Genomic DNA, 18,252 nt, shown 5'->3' on the forward strand with positions numbered 1-18,252 from the left:
CTTAAAATAACTGAATAAAAGTGACTTGAAATTATGCTCTTTTAAATATTAATTCAATTATAGTATTATATGGGGGAAATTCTACCAGTTGGGATAATATCTTGGGATGATTTTCCCACTAGGTCCTACTTATCATCCCTGAATAAGACAAAATGAGACATCAAAACTATAAAATTACTGCTTTGGTAGGCTTAATATCCATCAATGCTGAGGAAGCTGTTTGGACACAAAATTAAGATTTGTTCTAGGATTTCAACATTGACTTTAGTAACAGCAGGGGAAAAACAAGAATGTGCTTAGAGAGAAAAACCTCTGATTACGTTATGAACGTACCACTCCATTCACTGATAGTAGCTGGTCTCCTCGCTTGAGGCCTCCGTGTCTTTCGGCCACCCCTCCAGGAATGATGCGAGAGATATAAATGGGGGAATTTTGCTCCTTTCCTCCCATCACATTAAAACCAAGGCCTTCATCCGTTTTTGGCAGCTCAACTACCCGAGGGTGGGAATGGCCTTCACTAGCTGCAAAAGCTGCAACTGTTGCCTGAAAGAAAAGATGGTCATTTGGTGATAAAAACAAGGGAAATAAGGCTCATCACATGACTTGCAGTGTGTAGATCAGGCAACTCCTCCTATTTTATAGCATTCTCCTGTGAAAGAAAGAACACGAAAGGGAGGGGGGCTTTCTTCATTTAGATGTCCTTTATAATTCCTTTCTTTGGTAAAGCTCAGCCCAACTACTGATAATTCCACCTTTCTAGACTTTACCCATTTTGATAAAAATTTCCCTTCCTCATAAACATCTTTCCCACTAACCTTGGCTAGATGCAAATCTTCCTATTCTTGGACTCCAGATAGCTTTGGTACATATAATACCTACATATGGTTCATAAACTATAATTACTGTATATATTGTATATATGTTGACCATGGGCACCCGAAGGGCCGAGATCGTGGCTTCCACTTCTTTGTATGACACACGGTCTAACTTGGTGTTTGCACATAAATGTATTCAATACACTGAGGAGCACTTATATGTATATATACTGGTGAATACATCTAGAATTTTGCTATTGCCAAACCACTGGCTTAGAAAATTTAGTTTCTTTTTCTTTTTTGATTGAAAATGCCTAAAAGAAAAAAAAGCTAAAAGAAAATAACAGATTCAAACAGATTATAATTATTTCATATCAATATTCCAAATTATTATGAGAGGTCCTCTTATCTGGCACAGGTTTTTTTCCCCTATATTTTACATTAATATTTCAACTACTGCAGTAACGTAGGCAAAATGAGCAGTCCGTGGTTTTATACCTAGATGTACAAAATATCATTTAATATGGATATAACTTTATTTTAAAATTCATATATATTAATTTTAAAAATAAGTTGAAGGAAACAACTTACCATTAGTTTTCACCCCCCTCCCCTCCATGGAGAAGATTTAAATACTTTCTATCAAGAAAAGATTCTTCTGCCTGCTTCTTATTTTCCACCTCTGGTAAACTGCCTTAACCACAGTTGGTTAGATACCTACTATAAAGTGATTTACTCAACACTGTGAAAATATTGATTCCCAACGACTGTACATTCTTTTCCACACACAGCATTATCACATCAATTTAGCAGTATGCTACTGTCTGCATTTAGTGAAAGATAGTGAATGATATGGAAATAATGGCTTGCTTTTAGCTACATGCATTTGCTCATGCAAACCTTGCTGTCATGCATAGATTTTAATGGCTGACATGGATGCGATGCAGACAGCCCAGAAACAACCAGAAAATATTGTGCTATTGCAACATTATGCTGCTATCCTGCTGTTCTACATGAATAAGAAATGAGAATGGTAAAACACTACATAATTCACTTTCCCCTTAATTAAACCATGTAGGGATCATTTTTCTGTGTGTGTTCCACTTCAGTACAAGCAAAGCATGATGTAATGATAATAATACCCTCTTTTTGCCTGGGTTAAAAAAAATCAAAAAACAAAAAAATCACAAATCTATAGTATTCAGTTACAGAATGAAAAATCAGGAGAGAAACCAAACAAGCGGTGATGTAACACAAAAGAATTAAATGGAAAATTCTGATTATTTTCAGCAGTTCTTATTTCTTACACATATTAGAAAGAGAAAAGCTTTTAAAAAGCAAATGTGTATCTATTATAACATTTCTGTACTTGTAAAGTAAGAACTGCATTAGTGATTTTAGTTTAAAACTATTATTTCCTACGGTCTGTTTCCCAGATAATTTCATGATCCTGCTGCTGTAACATTTTCATTCGGAAGGTCTCTGCAGTCTCTGGATTTGAGTTTTTCAAGAGCAAATGTGGTCACTACCAAAACAGGTAACAGACCTTCCCTTCAGGTCAGCATCATATTCATTCAGCTACTGTGCTGAGTACATGGAAGAATCCTGCATCAGTGGGTATCAGGTGAGTTCTCGCCATGTCTAGCTTGAGTCAAACTTTTAGACTTGTACAAATCTTCATGCGTTGAATAGGGAACAGGTTCTTTTGGATCAGAGGCATGTGTCAGAAAACCAAGAAGTATTTCATACAATGAACCAGCAGATTTGCTTGTGCCAAATGAACATTCAGTGAGTTTAATGAAATCATTCTCCTTTCTTAAGCTACAGAAGCAGCAGAAACGTTCAATTTTCCATTAGGATTTTTACCTGGGAAGTAGTACTGGTTCTAGACTCTGGGCTGCCACTGATGTCTAAATTCTCTTACAGTGTACACACGAGAATACCTGAAACACACACGCGCACAATCAATTACTAGATCACTGGGGTTAAGTATATTTTTAAAGTTACTCAAGTCTTACCTTTGCTGTGGCCCTGGCACGGAATTCGGGACAGCCATTAACAGTTATCGTTTCATGCATATATTGATACACCTAAAATGTTCACATAAAAAAAGAATGTGTAAGAACATTAAGAATATCAATTCTTTCATTGCAGATAGGACAATAAGTTTTCATTGTAAGACAGAAGTTCCCTATCACAAAGTGAAATAGGTTTGAATCAATTATCCTGATCATTTGGACCAAAAATCCCTCCTATTTTTTTGGGGGGGGGCGGGGGGGGCAGGCGGTGGTTAGGGCAGAGAAGAGAGGGCAATCACTTTTATTCACTTTTTAATTTGGCTATCCATGTTTATCAGGTAACAAAACTTTTATATTTGGTTTTATAAAAACCACTGTTGGTAAAAATTTTTACCATTATTTGCAGTTCTATCTCTCAAATGTGTAATAAAAATAATGTATATAGTTATTTCCTGAATCTAGGTAACACTTTAAAAATAGTTTTCTAAGTTAATATTCCACAGAGCTGGGATTACAATATCTTTTCCTTGCATGTTGGAAGGTATGCAAGTTGGAATGTGTTACTGGTACACATTCATAATTCATAACTGCAGAGATTCAAGAGCAAAGACAAGTAAAGTAAGAGATTCTTAGTATTGGTAATACAGAACAACATATCAACTATGGGTTCATGTTAACATTTAGATGAAATAGAGAAAATGGGGGGTAAAATCTGAACCCAGAATGATGTCACAGAAAGCATACAGGTTTTGCTGACTAACGGACCTACATTTGAGCCTTATAATACAATCGGGGAACTATGAGGTCTTGGTTGAACTACTTTACCACTTTGACGCTCTTTTTGCCCATCTGAAAAATGGGTAAAGAATATTTATTTAGTATGGTTGTTTCTTTTTTTTTTGCAGTATACATTTTATTACTTTGTATTAACACATTCTCATATTACAAAGGCAATTTAGTGGAAGAATGTTTCTTTTGATATTTGAATAATCTGAAAGAACACGAACAGAATTATACATAAAAACATACTCATTTGGATAACAACAACAACAAAAAAAGACAAGTTAAACAACAAAAAAATTTTCCTTTCTTACAGGTAGACACTCAAGTGGACCTAATTCGTTTTTTCTTTTGAAAAGCCTCCAAAGACAAAAGCAGCTTAAAATCTAATTAAAATGAATAAAAAATGTTTATTAAATTACTGGTCTTTGGCACCATTTTCTGTTTTCTGCTGTATTATTGTTTTTTTTTTTATTTATTGCGGTACACGGGCCTCTCACTGTTGCGGCCTCTCCCGTCGCGGAGCACAGGCTCCGGACGCGCAGGCTCAGCGGCCACGGCTCACGGGCCCAGCCGCTCCGCGGCATGTGGGATCTTCCCGGACCGGGGCACGAACCCGTGACCCCTGCATCGGCAGGCGGACTCTCAACCACTGCGCCACCAGGGAAGCCCTGTTTTCTGTTGTTTTGATGAAGGTTGTCTGTTTCTTCTCTTGCTCTTTTTACTGGTCTAGATGCACCATTTTCATCATGTTCATCATCACTATCAAATTTAGTTTTCTTGCCCTGAAACTGTACTTTTCCTTTAGCAGACCCAATCTGGGCAGCTTTATTTCCCTTTCCTTTTCCTTTAAATCTGCGACCTTTTGATTTCTATTTGTTTAGGGATTCTTGTTGATCTTCTAAGATTTTTTTCAATGCTTCTTTTTCCACAACTCTTTCTAGAACTTCCCAGGTGACCTCTTTTTTCCTTAATTGTAGGTTACCATTATTTGCGTCTTTTGCTTTCCATAGCTTTTTCTTTAAACAGAATTATTTCCTCTTTGGCTCCTCTGACAAAGTATCCATTTTATTTCACCATGATTTGAGAAAAGGACATGCAAATCTTCTCTACACATCTGCTCATCTAAGTCCCCCGAGAATTTCAGCAAGCAGCCAATCTTTTCTTCTAGAGATTTCATTTCAGCATTTTCTGCTAACTTTTGTTTTTCTTCTTGCTCATGTTTAGCTAGTAATTTAGCTTCTATTTTATTTTGCTTTCTTTCTTCATTTTTCTCTGCAAAGTAATCGTCCTTGAAAAGTATTAGCAGGTCTGTGTCTTTGTACTTCTGGCCAGGGGTCTCAACAAACTTCTTAGCAGATTCAGTGGTATCAAATACAGCAAATATTGATCCCTTAAATACTTTGTGCAATGTTCTTCTCATCTTAATATTTAGTACCTGACCTTTATCTTCCCATCATTCTTTTATGTCATCAAGGGTTGCATCAATTGGGAAGCCTTTAATATAAACAGATCTGTTTTTTACATCAGTTTTATACTCATCAGTCACTTCAGGGAGGGGTTTGCTTGGAGATCTTCTAATTTTAGTTTATCTTCACTTATTTCCATGAGTTCTGCTTCACTTATTTGCATGCGTTCTGCCTTTGATTTGCTCAATGCTTCCACTATTACATTCAAGTCTGTTGTTAGATGGTTTAACCTATTAAATTTTATCGTTATCTCCAAAGGTACCCAGCCTTCACCCAGTTTGATCTGTTCCTTTAAAAATTTGTCACGTGGCAAACTGAAGTCACCAAAATAATACTCGATTTGATGACAGATTTTGGCCTCCAGAGCAGCCATTTTTTCATTATCACCATTTTCTGCCATTCTGGCTATCTTTAAGTTCCTGGTCCCACAGAGACGTGCCACAGGGTCACTAACAGCGACCGCCACATTTCCCCTCCCCAGCACCGCCGGCTTGCCCAATGCACCTCAAGAAGATGGGGGTTGTCCTGGCCAGTATGGTTGTTTTTCTTTGAAAGAATACTTTCCAAATGCCATCCACAGCAGGTACTCCTTAGACAGCAGATATTATTACTAATTAGACACAACTAATTATTACTAATCTAGACACAACTATACAAATAGTTGAAACATAACAGAAAAACTGTTTTTCCTTTAAACTACCAGGGATGGGGGGTTAGGAAATCGGTAGTAAAATAAATTGCTCAATTTTAAATAAACTGAAGTATAGAGGATGACTTTTAAAGGATAGTTTGAAGAAGATATTTTGAAAAAAATAACACGATGAAATATGCTTGATTATATGCTCATTTTGAAGATTTAAATAATAAATTTGTAAATATCTATTGCATAAGGCACAGGGGTAAAAGTCCATTTGGTATTATGCTGGAGTATTTTTCAGGAGTGACCCATTAACTACATCAGTAAAAGGTGAAATAGGAAAATTTTAATTGAAGGTTTTTTTCCTTTCTATTGATCTTATTTTATATGCTTAAGTCAAAAATTATTAAGGTGAATTCAAAATTTGATTAATTCATCCATTCAACAACCATTCATTGAATGCCTGGGACTGATTTCCCAACATTTTTTATTGGCTCATTTCTCAAATATATTTGGTTGAATCTCCACTAATGCTGATTCATCTTTCCCAGGTAGCATATTTAGGAGGAGAAAGACAAAGTGGTCTGGAGTAGGAAGGTAGGAGCACTACTCAGGATCCACCTTTTATCCTTATGTTTCCACTAAATAACTGGGGTATTCAGTTTCTGTGGGAAATCTGAACAGGAAGAGAGCAAGTTTCCAGAAGAGCATTTTGTGGAACTGGGACCTGTTAATGCAAATTCTTTAGGTTACCAAAATAACTGCTAAACATGTTTCCATCTTATTTCCTTGAAAGTGTATCATTTTGTTTCACAGAAATGGTCCTTCCACAAATAAATGCCACTTACTTGCTCTTACAGCGCATTTAAGAGGAGGATTTTCTCCAGCCTGTTTGCCTGTTTCTCTTGTTAATAAACTCTCTCAAATCTGACCTGTTTGCTCCATCCTAACTTATTTATTACCTGTTGCTCGAAGCACGGAATTAGTGTCTTAATTGGGTCTCCCTACCACCAAAACACTATAGACTTTAGTTGTCAACATCAAGGACCTACCTGACCATACTGCTGCTGTGCTCTTGGCTGTCTGCTGCCCTTACAGTAAAGGTTGCAAAGTCAAATTCTTACAAAAGTCAAGCTAGTGAAAATAATGCAGAGCACAGCCTCCTCGTTAGTCTTGTTTTCCTACTCCCTTTTCTCCTCCCTGACCGTTACCCAAACATATCATACCCTCTTAGTTGCCCAGGCTTTTGCACATGCTGTATGTTCTGTTTGGAATGCCCTTCCATCAGGAAGACTCTTATTTATCTAAGTTTAACACAATCATTAAAGGCTTAATTCAAATATTGTCTTCTCTGTTAAACATTCTCTGCCTTCCCCAAACAGAGTAAATTTCTCCCTCCTTGGCTCCTGGCCAACTGAGTTTGTCTGGAGTCATTGTGGTCATCTTTTCCGGAGGAGTGACGTTTGTTTGCATTCAAGGATGTTTATGAGGACAATCATGTAGCAAATAATTGGGGGAGGAGGAATGGTTGTCATCAGTTGATTGAAACAAAAACTACTTTTTTTTAACCAAGGAGGTGAAAGGCCTGTACACTGAAAACTAATAAGACGTCGATGAAAGAAACTGAAGAAGACACAAAATAAATGAAGATATTCTGTACTCATGGACTGGAAGAATTAATATTGTTAAAATGACCATGTCACCTAGAACAATCTATAGAGTCAATGACATTCTTAACAAAATTCCAATGGCATATCTCACAGAAATAGAACACAATCCTAAAATTTATATGGAACCACAAAAGACCTTGAATAGACAAAGCAATCTTGAAAAAGGAGAACAAAGCTGGAGGCATCACACTCCTTGTTTTCCAACTATATTACAAAGCTGTAGTAATCAAAACTCTATAATATTGGTATAAAAACAGACACATAGATCAATGGGACAGAATGGAGAGCCCAAAAATAAACCCATACATGTATGGTCAATTAACTTATGACAGAGGAAGCAAGAATACACAATAGGGAAAGGACAGTCTCTCCAATAAATGGTGTTGAGAAAACTGGACAGCCACATGCAAAAGAATTAAACTAAATTATTATCTTGGACCATACACAAAAATTAATTCAAAATGGATTAAACACGTAAATGTTAGACCTGAAACCATAAAACTCCTAGAAGAAAACATAGGTGGTAGATCCTTGATATCAATCTTAAAGATTATTTTTTGGATCTGACTCTAAAAGCAAAGACAACAAAAGCAAAAATAAACAAATGGGTCTACATCAAATTAAAAAGCTTCTACATAGCAAGGGAAATCGTCAACAAAATGAAAAAACGACCTACTCAATGGGAGAAAACATTTGCAAATCATATATCTGATAAGAGGTTAATATCCAAAATATATGAAAAACTCATCCAACAGCAAAAACAAAACAATCCAATACAAAAATGGGCAGAGGATCTGAATATTTTTCCAGAGAAGACATACAGATGGCCAAGAGGCGCATGAAAATATGCTCAACATCACTAACCATCAGAGGATGCAAATCAAAACCATAATGAGATATCACCTCATACCTGTCAGAATGGCTATTACCAAAATGACAAGAAATAAGTGTTGGAGAGGATGTGGAGAAAAGGAAACCCTCATGTACTGTTGGTGCCATTGTAAATTAGTGCACCACTATGGAAAGCATTATGTAGGTTCCTCAAAAAATTAAAAATAGAACTACCATATGATCCAGTAATTTCACTTCTGGGTATTTATCCAAAGAAAATGAAAACACTAATTTGAAAAGATATATGCACACCCATGTTCACTGCAGCATTATTTAGGGGAGCCAAGGTATGGAAACAACCTAAGTGGACATCAGTGGATAAATAGATAAAGAAGATATGGTATATACATGCAATGGTATACTAGTCAGCCAAAAAAAAGAAAGAGTAAAATCTTGTTACTCATAACAATGTAGATGGATCTTGAAGGCATTATGCTAAGTGAAATAAGTCAGACAGAGAAAGATAAATACCACATGATCTCACTTATATGTGGAATCTAAAAAAACCAAAACAAACAAACAAATAAAACCAAGCTCATAGATACAGAAAATGGATTGGTGGTTGCCAGAGAGGGGAGCTGGGAGTGGGCAGAAAGGTACAAACTTCAGTTACAAAATAAGTCATGGGAATATGGTGGACAGCATGGTGACTACAGTTAATAATACTGTATTGCATATTTGAAAGTTACTAAGAGAGTAAATCATAAAAGTTCTCATCACAAGGAAAAAAAAATTGTAACTATTCATGGTTATGGATTTAAACTAGACTTACTGTAGTGATTATTTCACAAGGTATACAAATATTAAATTGCTATGTTGTACATCTGAAACTAATATATGTCAATTATACTTCAATAAAAAATAAAAATGAGGAAAACTGAAGCACAAAAGAAAAACTAATTTTGTAAGAGCCTGAGTTAAAGCAAATACAAATTACGAATAATTATCCTTAACACCCCAATTTGAACTGTGAATTTAAAAACGTGCTATGCAAGAAGTAGTACTATATGTAGATAATTGCACAGGCTCTGGAGATGGCTTGGAAACAAACCCTGGGCCACTTATTAATTGTATGATTTTTGTCAGTTACGTCATTTCTCTGGGGCTCAATTTTTGCATTTGAAAAATGTGCTTAAAGCATCAATTAACTTCTATGTCTGTTGTGAAGATTCAATAGGATAAGAACAGTTTGTAGGATGTAGTAAGTGCATAAAAAATTAGTTATTATCATTACTATTATCATTGTTATTTAATGTTTCTCAACATATTTGGCCCTGGGATCTTTGAGGAAGAATCCTCTAGGACTAGGAGTCTATGAACACTTTTAGAAAGAACTGATCAAAGACTGTAGTTCTCAACTAGGGGAATTTTGCCCCTGCCTCCAGGAGACACTGGGCAATGTCTGGAGACATTTTGGGTTGTCACAAATGGGGAGAGGGATGGTGCTGCTGGCATCTAGTAGTCGACATGCCCAGTAGCCGGGATGCTGCTAAACATCCTACAATGCTCAAGGCAGCTCCCCACAATAATGAATTATCTGCCAAAATGTCAATGATGCTGAGATTGTGAAACCCTGAACTAATGAATCAAGCTATATATTTTCTTTTGATGTGTAATAATTAGTGAGCTATAAAACAACACTTGTATAGCACTGAGTGAAGGGTCTCGTAAATGTTCAGTAATTTTTGGAGTCAAATATGATTCGGGTGTGCATTTAACAAGGACTTACTGTAGGCCAAGAGTAGTGCTAAGCGTTTTATATTTATGAGTTCATTTAATTCTCACAACTTGTGATTCAGGCATTCTACACACAAGAAAACAGCCATGGAGATGATAATAAAACCACAACTGCACAGCTAGTTAGTGGCCAATTTGGTACAGAATTGATATCTAGTTGCCTCCCAAATGTTTCCTCTTTTAACCACATCAGGTTTTCTTATATTGAGACAACATCGGACCACTACTATTTTGGCAGCATGTGTTGAAACAGATGTGCAGATGTCACAAGTACTTATAATTTGCATAAAAGTTTCTGGGTTTTATACGGTCTCTACCACTATACAAGCTGTGACTGCCAATCAACAATACGATTCTGAAACCAACAAATGCACCACTCCAAATGAAAGTGAAATAGCATTTTAATCCTTTTCTGGTTATAACATACTAAGATTAAGTGAAATAAATCCAGTATTACTGTCAGTCTTTTTTCCTATAAAATACAATAGATTCTGATGGTTGGCTTTCAAAAGTGAGCTAAAAAGGTCATGGTCTAGTTATAGAGTCAAGTCAAAACTTGGAGATATTAATTCTACTTGCATTAGCTATGTCATCTTAGGAACGTTTCTTAGCTTTTTACTTCCTAAGGGGCAAAACCTATCCCTGCCTATCTTACTTTTCAAGGACAATTGTAAAAGTACAAAATTTTGAAGAAAGGTGTTATGGAAAGCTAAAGTATTTCCCAGATACCCTGAGAAAGTTTCTGAAGGGAAAACAGAAAATGGTTGTAGGAGCTTCCTTCAAGGGACGGTGCATGGGGCTTATGGTCCTCTGAATCTTTTGGGTCCCCAAATGTCTGGCAACCTTTAGCTACAGCATTTCTAAGCACATTCTATTGGATATTATGGGTTTAATTCCTAGTGAAAGTCAAATAATTTATAAAAACTCTTGTATAGAGTTTTAGTTTACATCTTAGTCAATAATTTCCTAACCTGGAATAAATCCCACAAATTCAATAGCATTTTGTATATTTAGAACCTATTCTAAGCTATTGAAAATTTACAAACACAGATCAATTCAATAAAGGCAGTGGAATTGTGGTGAGTTGGTTCAAAAAGATTCATTTATTCATTCATTCAACTAATATTTACTTACAAGCTATTCTAGTCAGTAGGCTAGGCACCTGGGCCAAAATATGAAAAAAAATATATTGGTTGTTTCTAAAACTTAGAATTAGTATTAATGTTCATTATAGAAGAGTGTTTTAAAATATTTTAAGTGAATAGTTTAAATTTTACTTTTCTTTATATTAAAAAGCAGATAGCCTACCTTTTCTGGATGGAAAGTTTGTCACTGGGAGAATGTCAAGTAGAAATGTCATAAAAGCTTCTCTTGTGGACCAAATTTACAACAAAATTCCCAGTTAGAGTTAAACCAAACAGCTAAAATTGAAGTGCAAGAGGATTCTTGCTTCTTAGCTCTCATTTATCATAGACTATGTAGACAATATCACAATATAAACTTTACACTGAATCATTCTTCTTGATCTTGAAAACCCTGATTGGTACAGAGATGTAGGAAAGGGATGACAAATCTATATCATCAGTTTCTTGCCCTTTGCTCCTTTTCTATGTGACTTTAAGGGACCTACTATCTGTGCACCTTAGTTTTCTACTGTGTAAAATGCTATCTTCAAGAGTCAGCCAAAGAAGACAAAGTATGTGGCTTCATGAACCATAACCTGTTATTCTTATACTTTTATTATAATAGCTGCTATATTTCTATTATTACTATTATATGCGTGTCTAAGATTTGGTTGGAACGATGCCTTTAGAATTTAGCTGCTTGGTGAGAAGTGTGGAAAAAACTTTGAGTTCAAAACTAGATTCTGATTGTTCTGTCTTCCGCTCTTGCAGATAGCTGTGTTGACTCTTGTATTTTGATGTTATTCAAAGTTGCTGCGTGAGGCAAACACTACTTAGGCTCACCTTACCCCACCCCCATTTTCCACTCCCTCCTCCCAGCACTGCCTGGCCACATGACCCAGTTCTGTCCAGCGAGAATTCAACTGGAAGTAGATGAGAGGCTTCTATGAAAGTGTTGCTGTTTTGGTATAAACACTGTCTGTTTCCCCACCTCTATTTCTCGTCCTGATTGTGGATATTATCAGCTGTAGTAGCAACCTGTAACTGCAAGAGAAAGGCCAGGGAAACACATAGGCATCAGCTCTGATCACATGGAGCTCCTGAATCCCTGTGAGCAGCTGCCTACTCTCAACTAACTGTAACGAAGAAAAACAGTCTATTTGTTTCAGCCACTGAAGTTGGATTTTCTGCTACTTTCAGCCAAGAGAATTCCTCATTGCTACATTACTCAAGTAAATGTTATACAGAACTATGCTATATTTAGAGCCTGTTTTCTTCTACTAGCCTCTTCCAATTCCAAAAGGTATAATTTTTTCATTAGAAATCAAAGAAAATTTGTTAATATGAGGGTTTAGAAACTAAGAGAGGACAGACTAAAGTCACAGTAAAAAAAAGATGCAGAAACTAACTCTTGGAAAAACACTGTTAGGAATATGAAAAGACAAGCTGACTAAGAGGAAATATTTGCTGATGATGGCCTCCTATCCAGAATATAGAAAGAGTTTTCAAAAGTCAATAACAAGAAAACAACCCAATTAAAAATTGGGTAAAGTATCTGAACAGTCATGTCATCAAGAAAGGTGTATGGGTGGCAAATATGAAAAGATAATCAACATCATTAGTTGCTGGGAAATTCAAATTAAAATCATAATTAGACACATGTACACACTTATTAGAATGTCTAGATTTTTTTAAATCCCGACAATACCTAGTATGTGGAAGAATGTTGAACAACTAGAACTCTTGTGGGAGTAGAAAATGGCACATCCACTTGAGAAAACAAATTAACAGTCTTCCACAGATTTAAAGCTAAACTTGTAAGATTCACTTATCTACATTTAGCTATTTATCCAAGATAAATAAAAAAATGTATATTCATACAAAAATTAGATGCAAGCATCTAATTATAATTATTCATGATCACCACAAACTGGGAAGAACTCAATAGGCTTCAACTGTGGATGAATATCAAATGGAAGCACATCCATACAGTGGAATACTGCTAGGCAATAAAAAGGAGCAAACTACTCATACATGCAACAACGTGGATGAATTTCAAATGCATGCTGCTAAGTGAAAGAAGCCAGACTCTATAGATTTCATTTATACGATACTCAGGAAAAGGCAAGATAATAAGGACAGAAAACAGATCAAAGGTTGTCAGAAGCTGGGGGTGGGATGAATTGACTAACCAGGTATGAGAAAATCTGCGGGGTGTTGGAACTGTTCTAATATCTTGATAAAGGTTATGGTTAACATGATTGTATGGGATTACTAAAACTCTGAAACTGTACACTGAAAAGGGGAAATATTACTCGATGGCAATTATACTTCAATAAACCTGACTTTTAAAAAAAGCAGAAAATATTTCTTAAGAGATGAAAATATTCAGAAACCTAAAATAAAGACTGTAAAACACAAAAACCTACAGATATTTAAGAAAGTATTTAATATAATAAAAGTATAACATTAGCCCCCATTCCTCAAAGTTTCTCAGTGTGGAAAGCAACATATACATTAATGGATGGTAATATCTCTTTCAAAGTGTCTTATTATAGATGGGCTAGCTACTAAAATGTCAATAGAACTATAATCAAGATTAAATAAACTTCTCTATATCAGTGACTGGAAAAAAGAAATAAATTTTTCAGCAACATTGTGAAAAATGAAAATGGCATTAAACCAAGTTACCTCAAGAGGGAAAATAGTAGAAAGACATATGATCAGATTAGAGAAAATGAATGAGAAAGTCTAAATGAGAAAATTACATGGTCCAAATCCTACCACATTATAATATTCATTAAAGCTTCTTATATGTAGGTTTTTATTAAAAAGCAAGCAAGAATGTACTTTTTTAATAAGAAAAAAAGCAATGTAAGTATTAAGACTGATATTTATATCTATAGCTATCTATAATTTTTTTAATGGATTTCTTGATTTTTCAGATTTGCAAACTGAGATAAGAGTTGAATAAAGTTATTTGATGTGGACTCTGATTTTAAAATACTTAAATATTTTCATTACACTAAAAGTGAAGACTGAGCCCCCTCATGTCCTTATATAATTAGAGGCCACCTGGGTAGTTGGACAACATTCACAATATTAAGCCACGGTGTATTTATAATAAAAACTCGGCAGTTTTTCTGAAAGCAAATTTTAGGCCAAGGGAGGTATCTAAAATAAATATGTGGCTCTAAATTTAATTTCATTTAGTGGAGTCCATGCATGCAGAAATCGAGTGCCCTGATGTGAATGTGCATACTGTACTCGATGTGACTAGAATAAGATAGAAATAGAGATTTCGTCACCAAACACATGGTCCACTTATTTTAGGAGGCTTTGTAGAAACAGTTCCACACCAATTGAAAACTGGCTCATCTATTAAGGAAGAGACATTCAAAAAATATCTAATTTTTGCCTTGAATTTTTTCTTCCATTTTGGAAAAATGGCAGCTATAATTAAATGTTATACATTTAAATCTATAGCAATCCATGTATCTATATTGTTCCCATACGCTTTTCTAACTGTGGAAATGTTCCATTTAAAATCACAGTGTTAGAATTCCTATAAACCACAAAATTCAGGGTATAAAATTTAATGTCTAGAACAAACCATTTTTTTAAAAGAAAAGAAAATGTTACACACTGGTTACAATTCATGTCTACTACAATAAGACCATCAAGAGTCAACTCAATCCTGTGAAAATCCAAGAATAAAATATCTTGAGTAATGTCTTTTTCTACATCTCTCTTTGACCATCAACTTTGATGAAAACACGCCACCCATTGGCCAAGAAAAACATTGACAGGTACAGAGAAGCAAAGGATAATACATCTCTATTAGGTTGAAATGATTTAAAAAGAGAGTTCAGAGACTTCCCTGGTGGTGCAGTGGTTAAGAATCCGCCTGCCAATGCAGGGGACACGGGTTCGAGCCCTGGTCTGGGAAGATCCCACATGCTGTGGAGCAACTAAGCCCGTGTGCCACACTACTGAAGCCCACACACCTAGAGCCCACGAGCCACAACTACTGAGCCCACATGCCACAACTACTGAAGCCCGCGTGCCTAGAGCCTGTGCGCCACAACGAGAAGCCACTGCAATGAGAAGCCCGTGCACCACAACAAAGAGTAGCCCCTGCTCACCTCAACTAGAGAAAGCCCGTGCACAGCAACAAAGACCCAACACAGCCAAAAATAAATAAATTTATTAAAAAATAAAAAAAGGAGAGTTCAGTCATTAAAACAGATGTTTGACAGTATTACTGGTAAAACCAATATGTCGACTGACATTCTTGCCAGAAATGGTGGCATTACCTACAATCAAAAACAAAAACAAAAGTCACTGAATTTGAAGATTGAAAAATATGTGACATTTGGGGTAACTAAACATTTCTGACCCCTCTCTTTCAAGTGTGGGCCTCTGTACACCTGCTTACTTATTGCCTCAATATCCCCAGAGAAGGAAGACCTATCTGCTCACATGATTGGTCAGCACCCAAGAACCGTATTAAGCCATGGTTTTACCAGGGTTACTGACAGTGTCTCTAAAAGGGTTAGGAGCCACGAGACCCATCTTCTACTCTTTCTGCACCCATGTCACAAGAATTTAGGTAGGAGTTGCCTGCTTGGAGGAGATGTAGCTGTTGCTCTCGTTTTCTATTCTGTAATACCTTCTTAAGCCAAACCTGACATCTCAGATTCAGACTGGAGAAAAGGGTGGATTCATTTAGATGTAAGGGCCCAAACTTCATTCTCCAATCTATATTTTACCAGAAAGAGCCGTATTAGAGAGGATTTGGGTGCTTTCCATGCTAATAACAAAGTGGTCGTTTGTTTCCTATTTGGTTATGGGCCTTTCACGTTGCTTCCCTCGGTGGTAACTCCTCGAGAAGGACAGAATGCAGGAGAGGATCTGAGCACTCCTGGACCACTGGCTATGATACCATCTTAACAGCACTGAAATCTCAAGTCTGCCTCTCACAGTCCACACGTGAGACTCCATAACTCAGACTTTCTGCTGCAATATGATACATGCCATTTGTGATCTGCTTTAAAGGACACTAAGTAGACTACAGCAGTAGAAAAGCTGAATTGAAATGGTCCATAATTTGTGACCTAACTCATGTGTTAAAGTGAATTTATGAAAAAGGCATTACTAGACTGAAGGAAAATATAGTCTCAAATTGCAAGTGATCACCAATGCTTAGATATAGATGAAGATAAGGAACGTTTTGGACAAATTGATGCCTTTCAATATCTACTCATCTTCCTAGCCAAGTTATAAAGGGACAGGGACTTTTTCTAAAATGCTGTTATAGGTTAATTCTAATGAGAAGGGCACACTAAGAAAGTTCTCCAGCACTCTGCTTCCCAAATGATGTGGCAGGGATGAGAGGACCCTCAAGGAGGATAACCTGGGATCACTTCCCAAAGAGGATTAAATGCTCCATCATGCCTGACAGTAAATGGATGGCACATCCTTTCTTGTTTTTTCTTCTTTTTTTAGTTCTGTAGGAACTCAGTAGGGATGCATCGGGACTGTTGGTATGTTACATATCACAGTCTTCAGAATCTCCATCAATTTTAAAATTTCCAAAAGTTAGTTATATCATTTGTTGTAAGTGAATTAAAATGATTCTGCCATATACTTACATTTTGCAAAGGGAAGAGAAAATACGCTGTACAGTTTTATAGTTTTACAACTAATTATTCTGTTATATAAAAGCAGAAGCATTAGTTGTGAAACTATAAAACTGAAATGACTATAATTTTTAAAACTATGCCATTAACCATTAATTTCTCTACTTATTTTTATAATTGGTTTATATGTCCTAGTGGCTTCTTAACACACATAACTTTCATAAGGTAATACAAATACTTGGTACAAATTATTTAATAACTGCACAGAAAAAATGAGATCACAAATAATGGATGATTTCCACAGGGTCCACATGGCAGATGGCCAAGCCACCAGGGAGAAATCTCTTTCCTTACGGTTGTCTAAAAAAGAATTCCCTTAAGGCAGCTGTTCCTGTCCTGTCGTTGTTACACAGCAAGAGCCCCTGTGACAGGAAATGCCTGAGCAAAATTTTGGAAAGCTGTCATTCCCAATTAGTATAGCACCATTCAAAGGGGCTGGATTATCTCTATTTGTTTACTTTGGGTAAAATTCAAACAAAGTTTGGGGCTTAAAATCTGTCTCTTTTTTTCTGATTGGATTAAGACAACGTGAAATCTCATGAAGGATTCCAAAGTTCTAGGATATTGGCTCAGCAGGGTTGAAATTTACCAGCATACTTAAAAGTTTGCAAGAGTTGTAAAATCAATTTCTACTTCTTAAAATAGGTATTTATCAGGAAAATGAACTAATCATTTTGGATAATTAGGAGTATATTGTCAGTGTCATATGAGTCATCAGCTAATCAAATGAATAGTAAAGAAAAACGTTAACTCAGTAAAAATCAACCTGATTATTCAGTTGATTGAGATAAAATTATTACAGCTAGTAATAAAGTTGCCAGAGGTAACAGTAAAAATACAGGATGTACAGTTAGATTGGAGTTTCAGATAAACGATGAAAAGTTTTTACTTAAATTATGTTCTGTGCAATATTTAGGACATCATAGATGGATCATGGTTGAAAAGGAAACTATTATAGTTTGGCGAGCAAGAGATGCTGGATATAATTCAGAGTAGAATGGTGAATATGATTAAGGAGTAAACTGAACAGAATTTGGTGTTGGAAGCCTCTGGGTAAGAAAAGATGGAAAGGAGTCTAGTTTGCTGGCATGGACAGGGATGCAGGATAATGAGTTTGAGTCACTGTGTGATCTCCAAGAGATGTTCAGTAGACAGCTAGGTATGTAGGACTGAATATTAGGAGAAGTATATGGGCTGTAAGATATAATTTGTGGGCTTCCCTGGTGGCACAGTGGTTGAGAGTCCGCCTGCCGATGCAGGGGACACGGGTTCGTGCCCCGGTCTGGGAGGATCCCACATGCCGCGGAGCGCCTGGGCCTGTGAGCCATGGCCGCTGAGCCTGCGCGTCCGGAGCCTGTGCTCCGCAACGGGAGAGGCCACAACACTGAGAGGCCCGCATACCAGACAAA

General features: G+C 36.3%; 1 protein-coding gene and 1 pseudogene across 1 annotated transcript in view; both read right to left on the reverse strand.

The window, feature by feature from the left end:
- LIN7A (lin-7 cell polarity scaffold A) overlaps positions 1–18,252 on the reverse strand; it is a 135,670-nt gene that overhangs the window by 37,748 nt on the left and 79,670 nt on the right. The window contains exons 3-4 of the mRNA XM_007457661.1: positions 2,834–2,905; positions 334–543 (exon numbers count right to left, since the gene is read on the reverse strand). Coding sequence (XP_007457723.1) covers positions 334–543; positions 2,834–2,905 — 282 coding nt within the window. The remainder of the gene's footprint in view (positions 1–333; positions 544–2,833; positions 2,906–18,252) is intronic.
- LOC103079600 (lupus La protein homolog) lies at positions 4,032–5,482 on the reverse strand (annotated as a pseudogene).

Source organism: Lipotes vexillifer, unplaced genomic scaffold (genome assembly GCF_000442215.2).
Source record: "Lipotes vexillifer unplaced genomic scaffold, Lipotes_vexillifer_v1.1 scaffold117, whole genome shotgun sequence".
Lineage (NCBI taxonomy): Eukaryota > Metazoa > Chordata > Mammalia > Artiodactyla > Lipotidae > Lipotes > Lipotes vexillifer.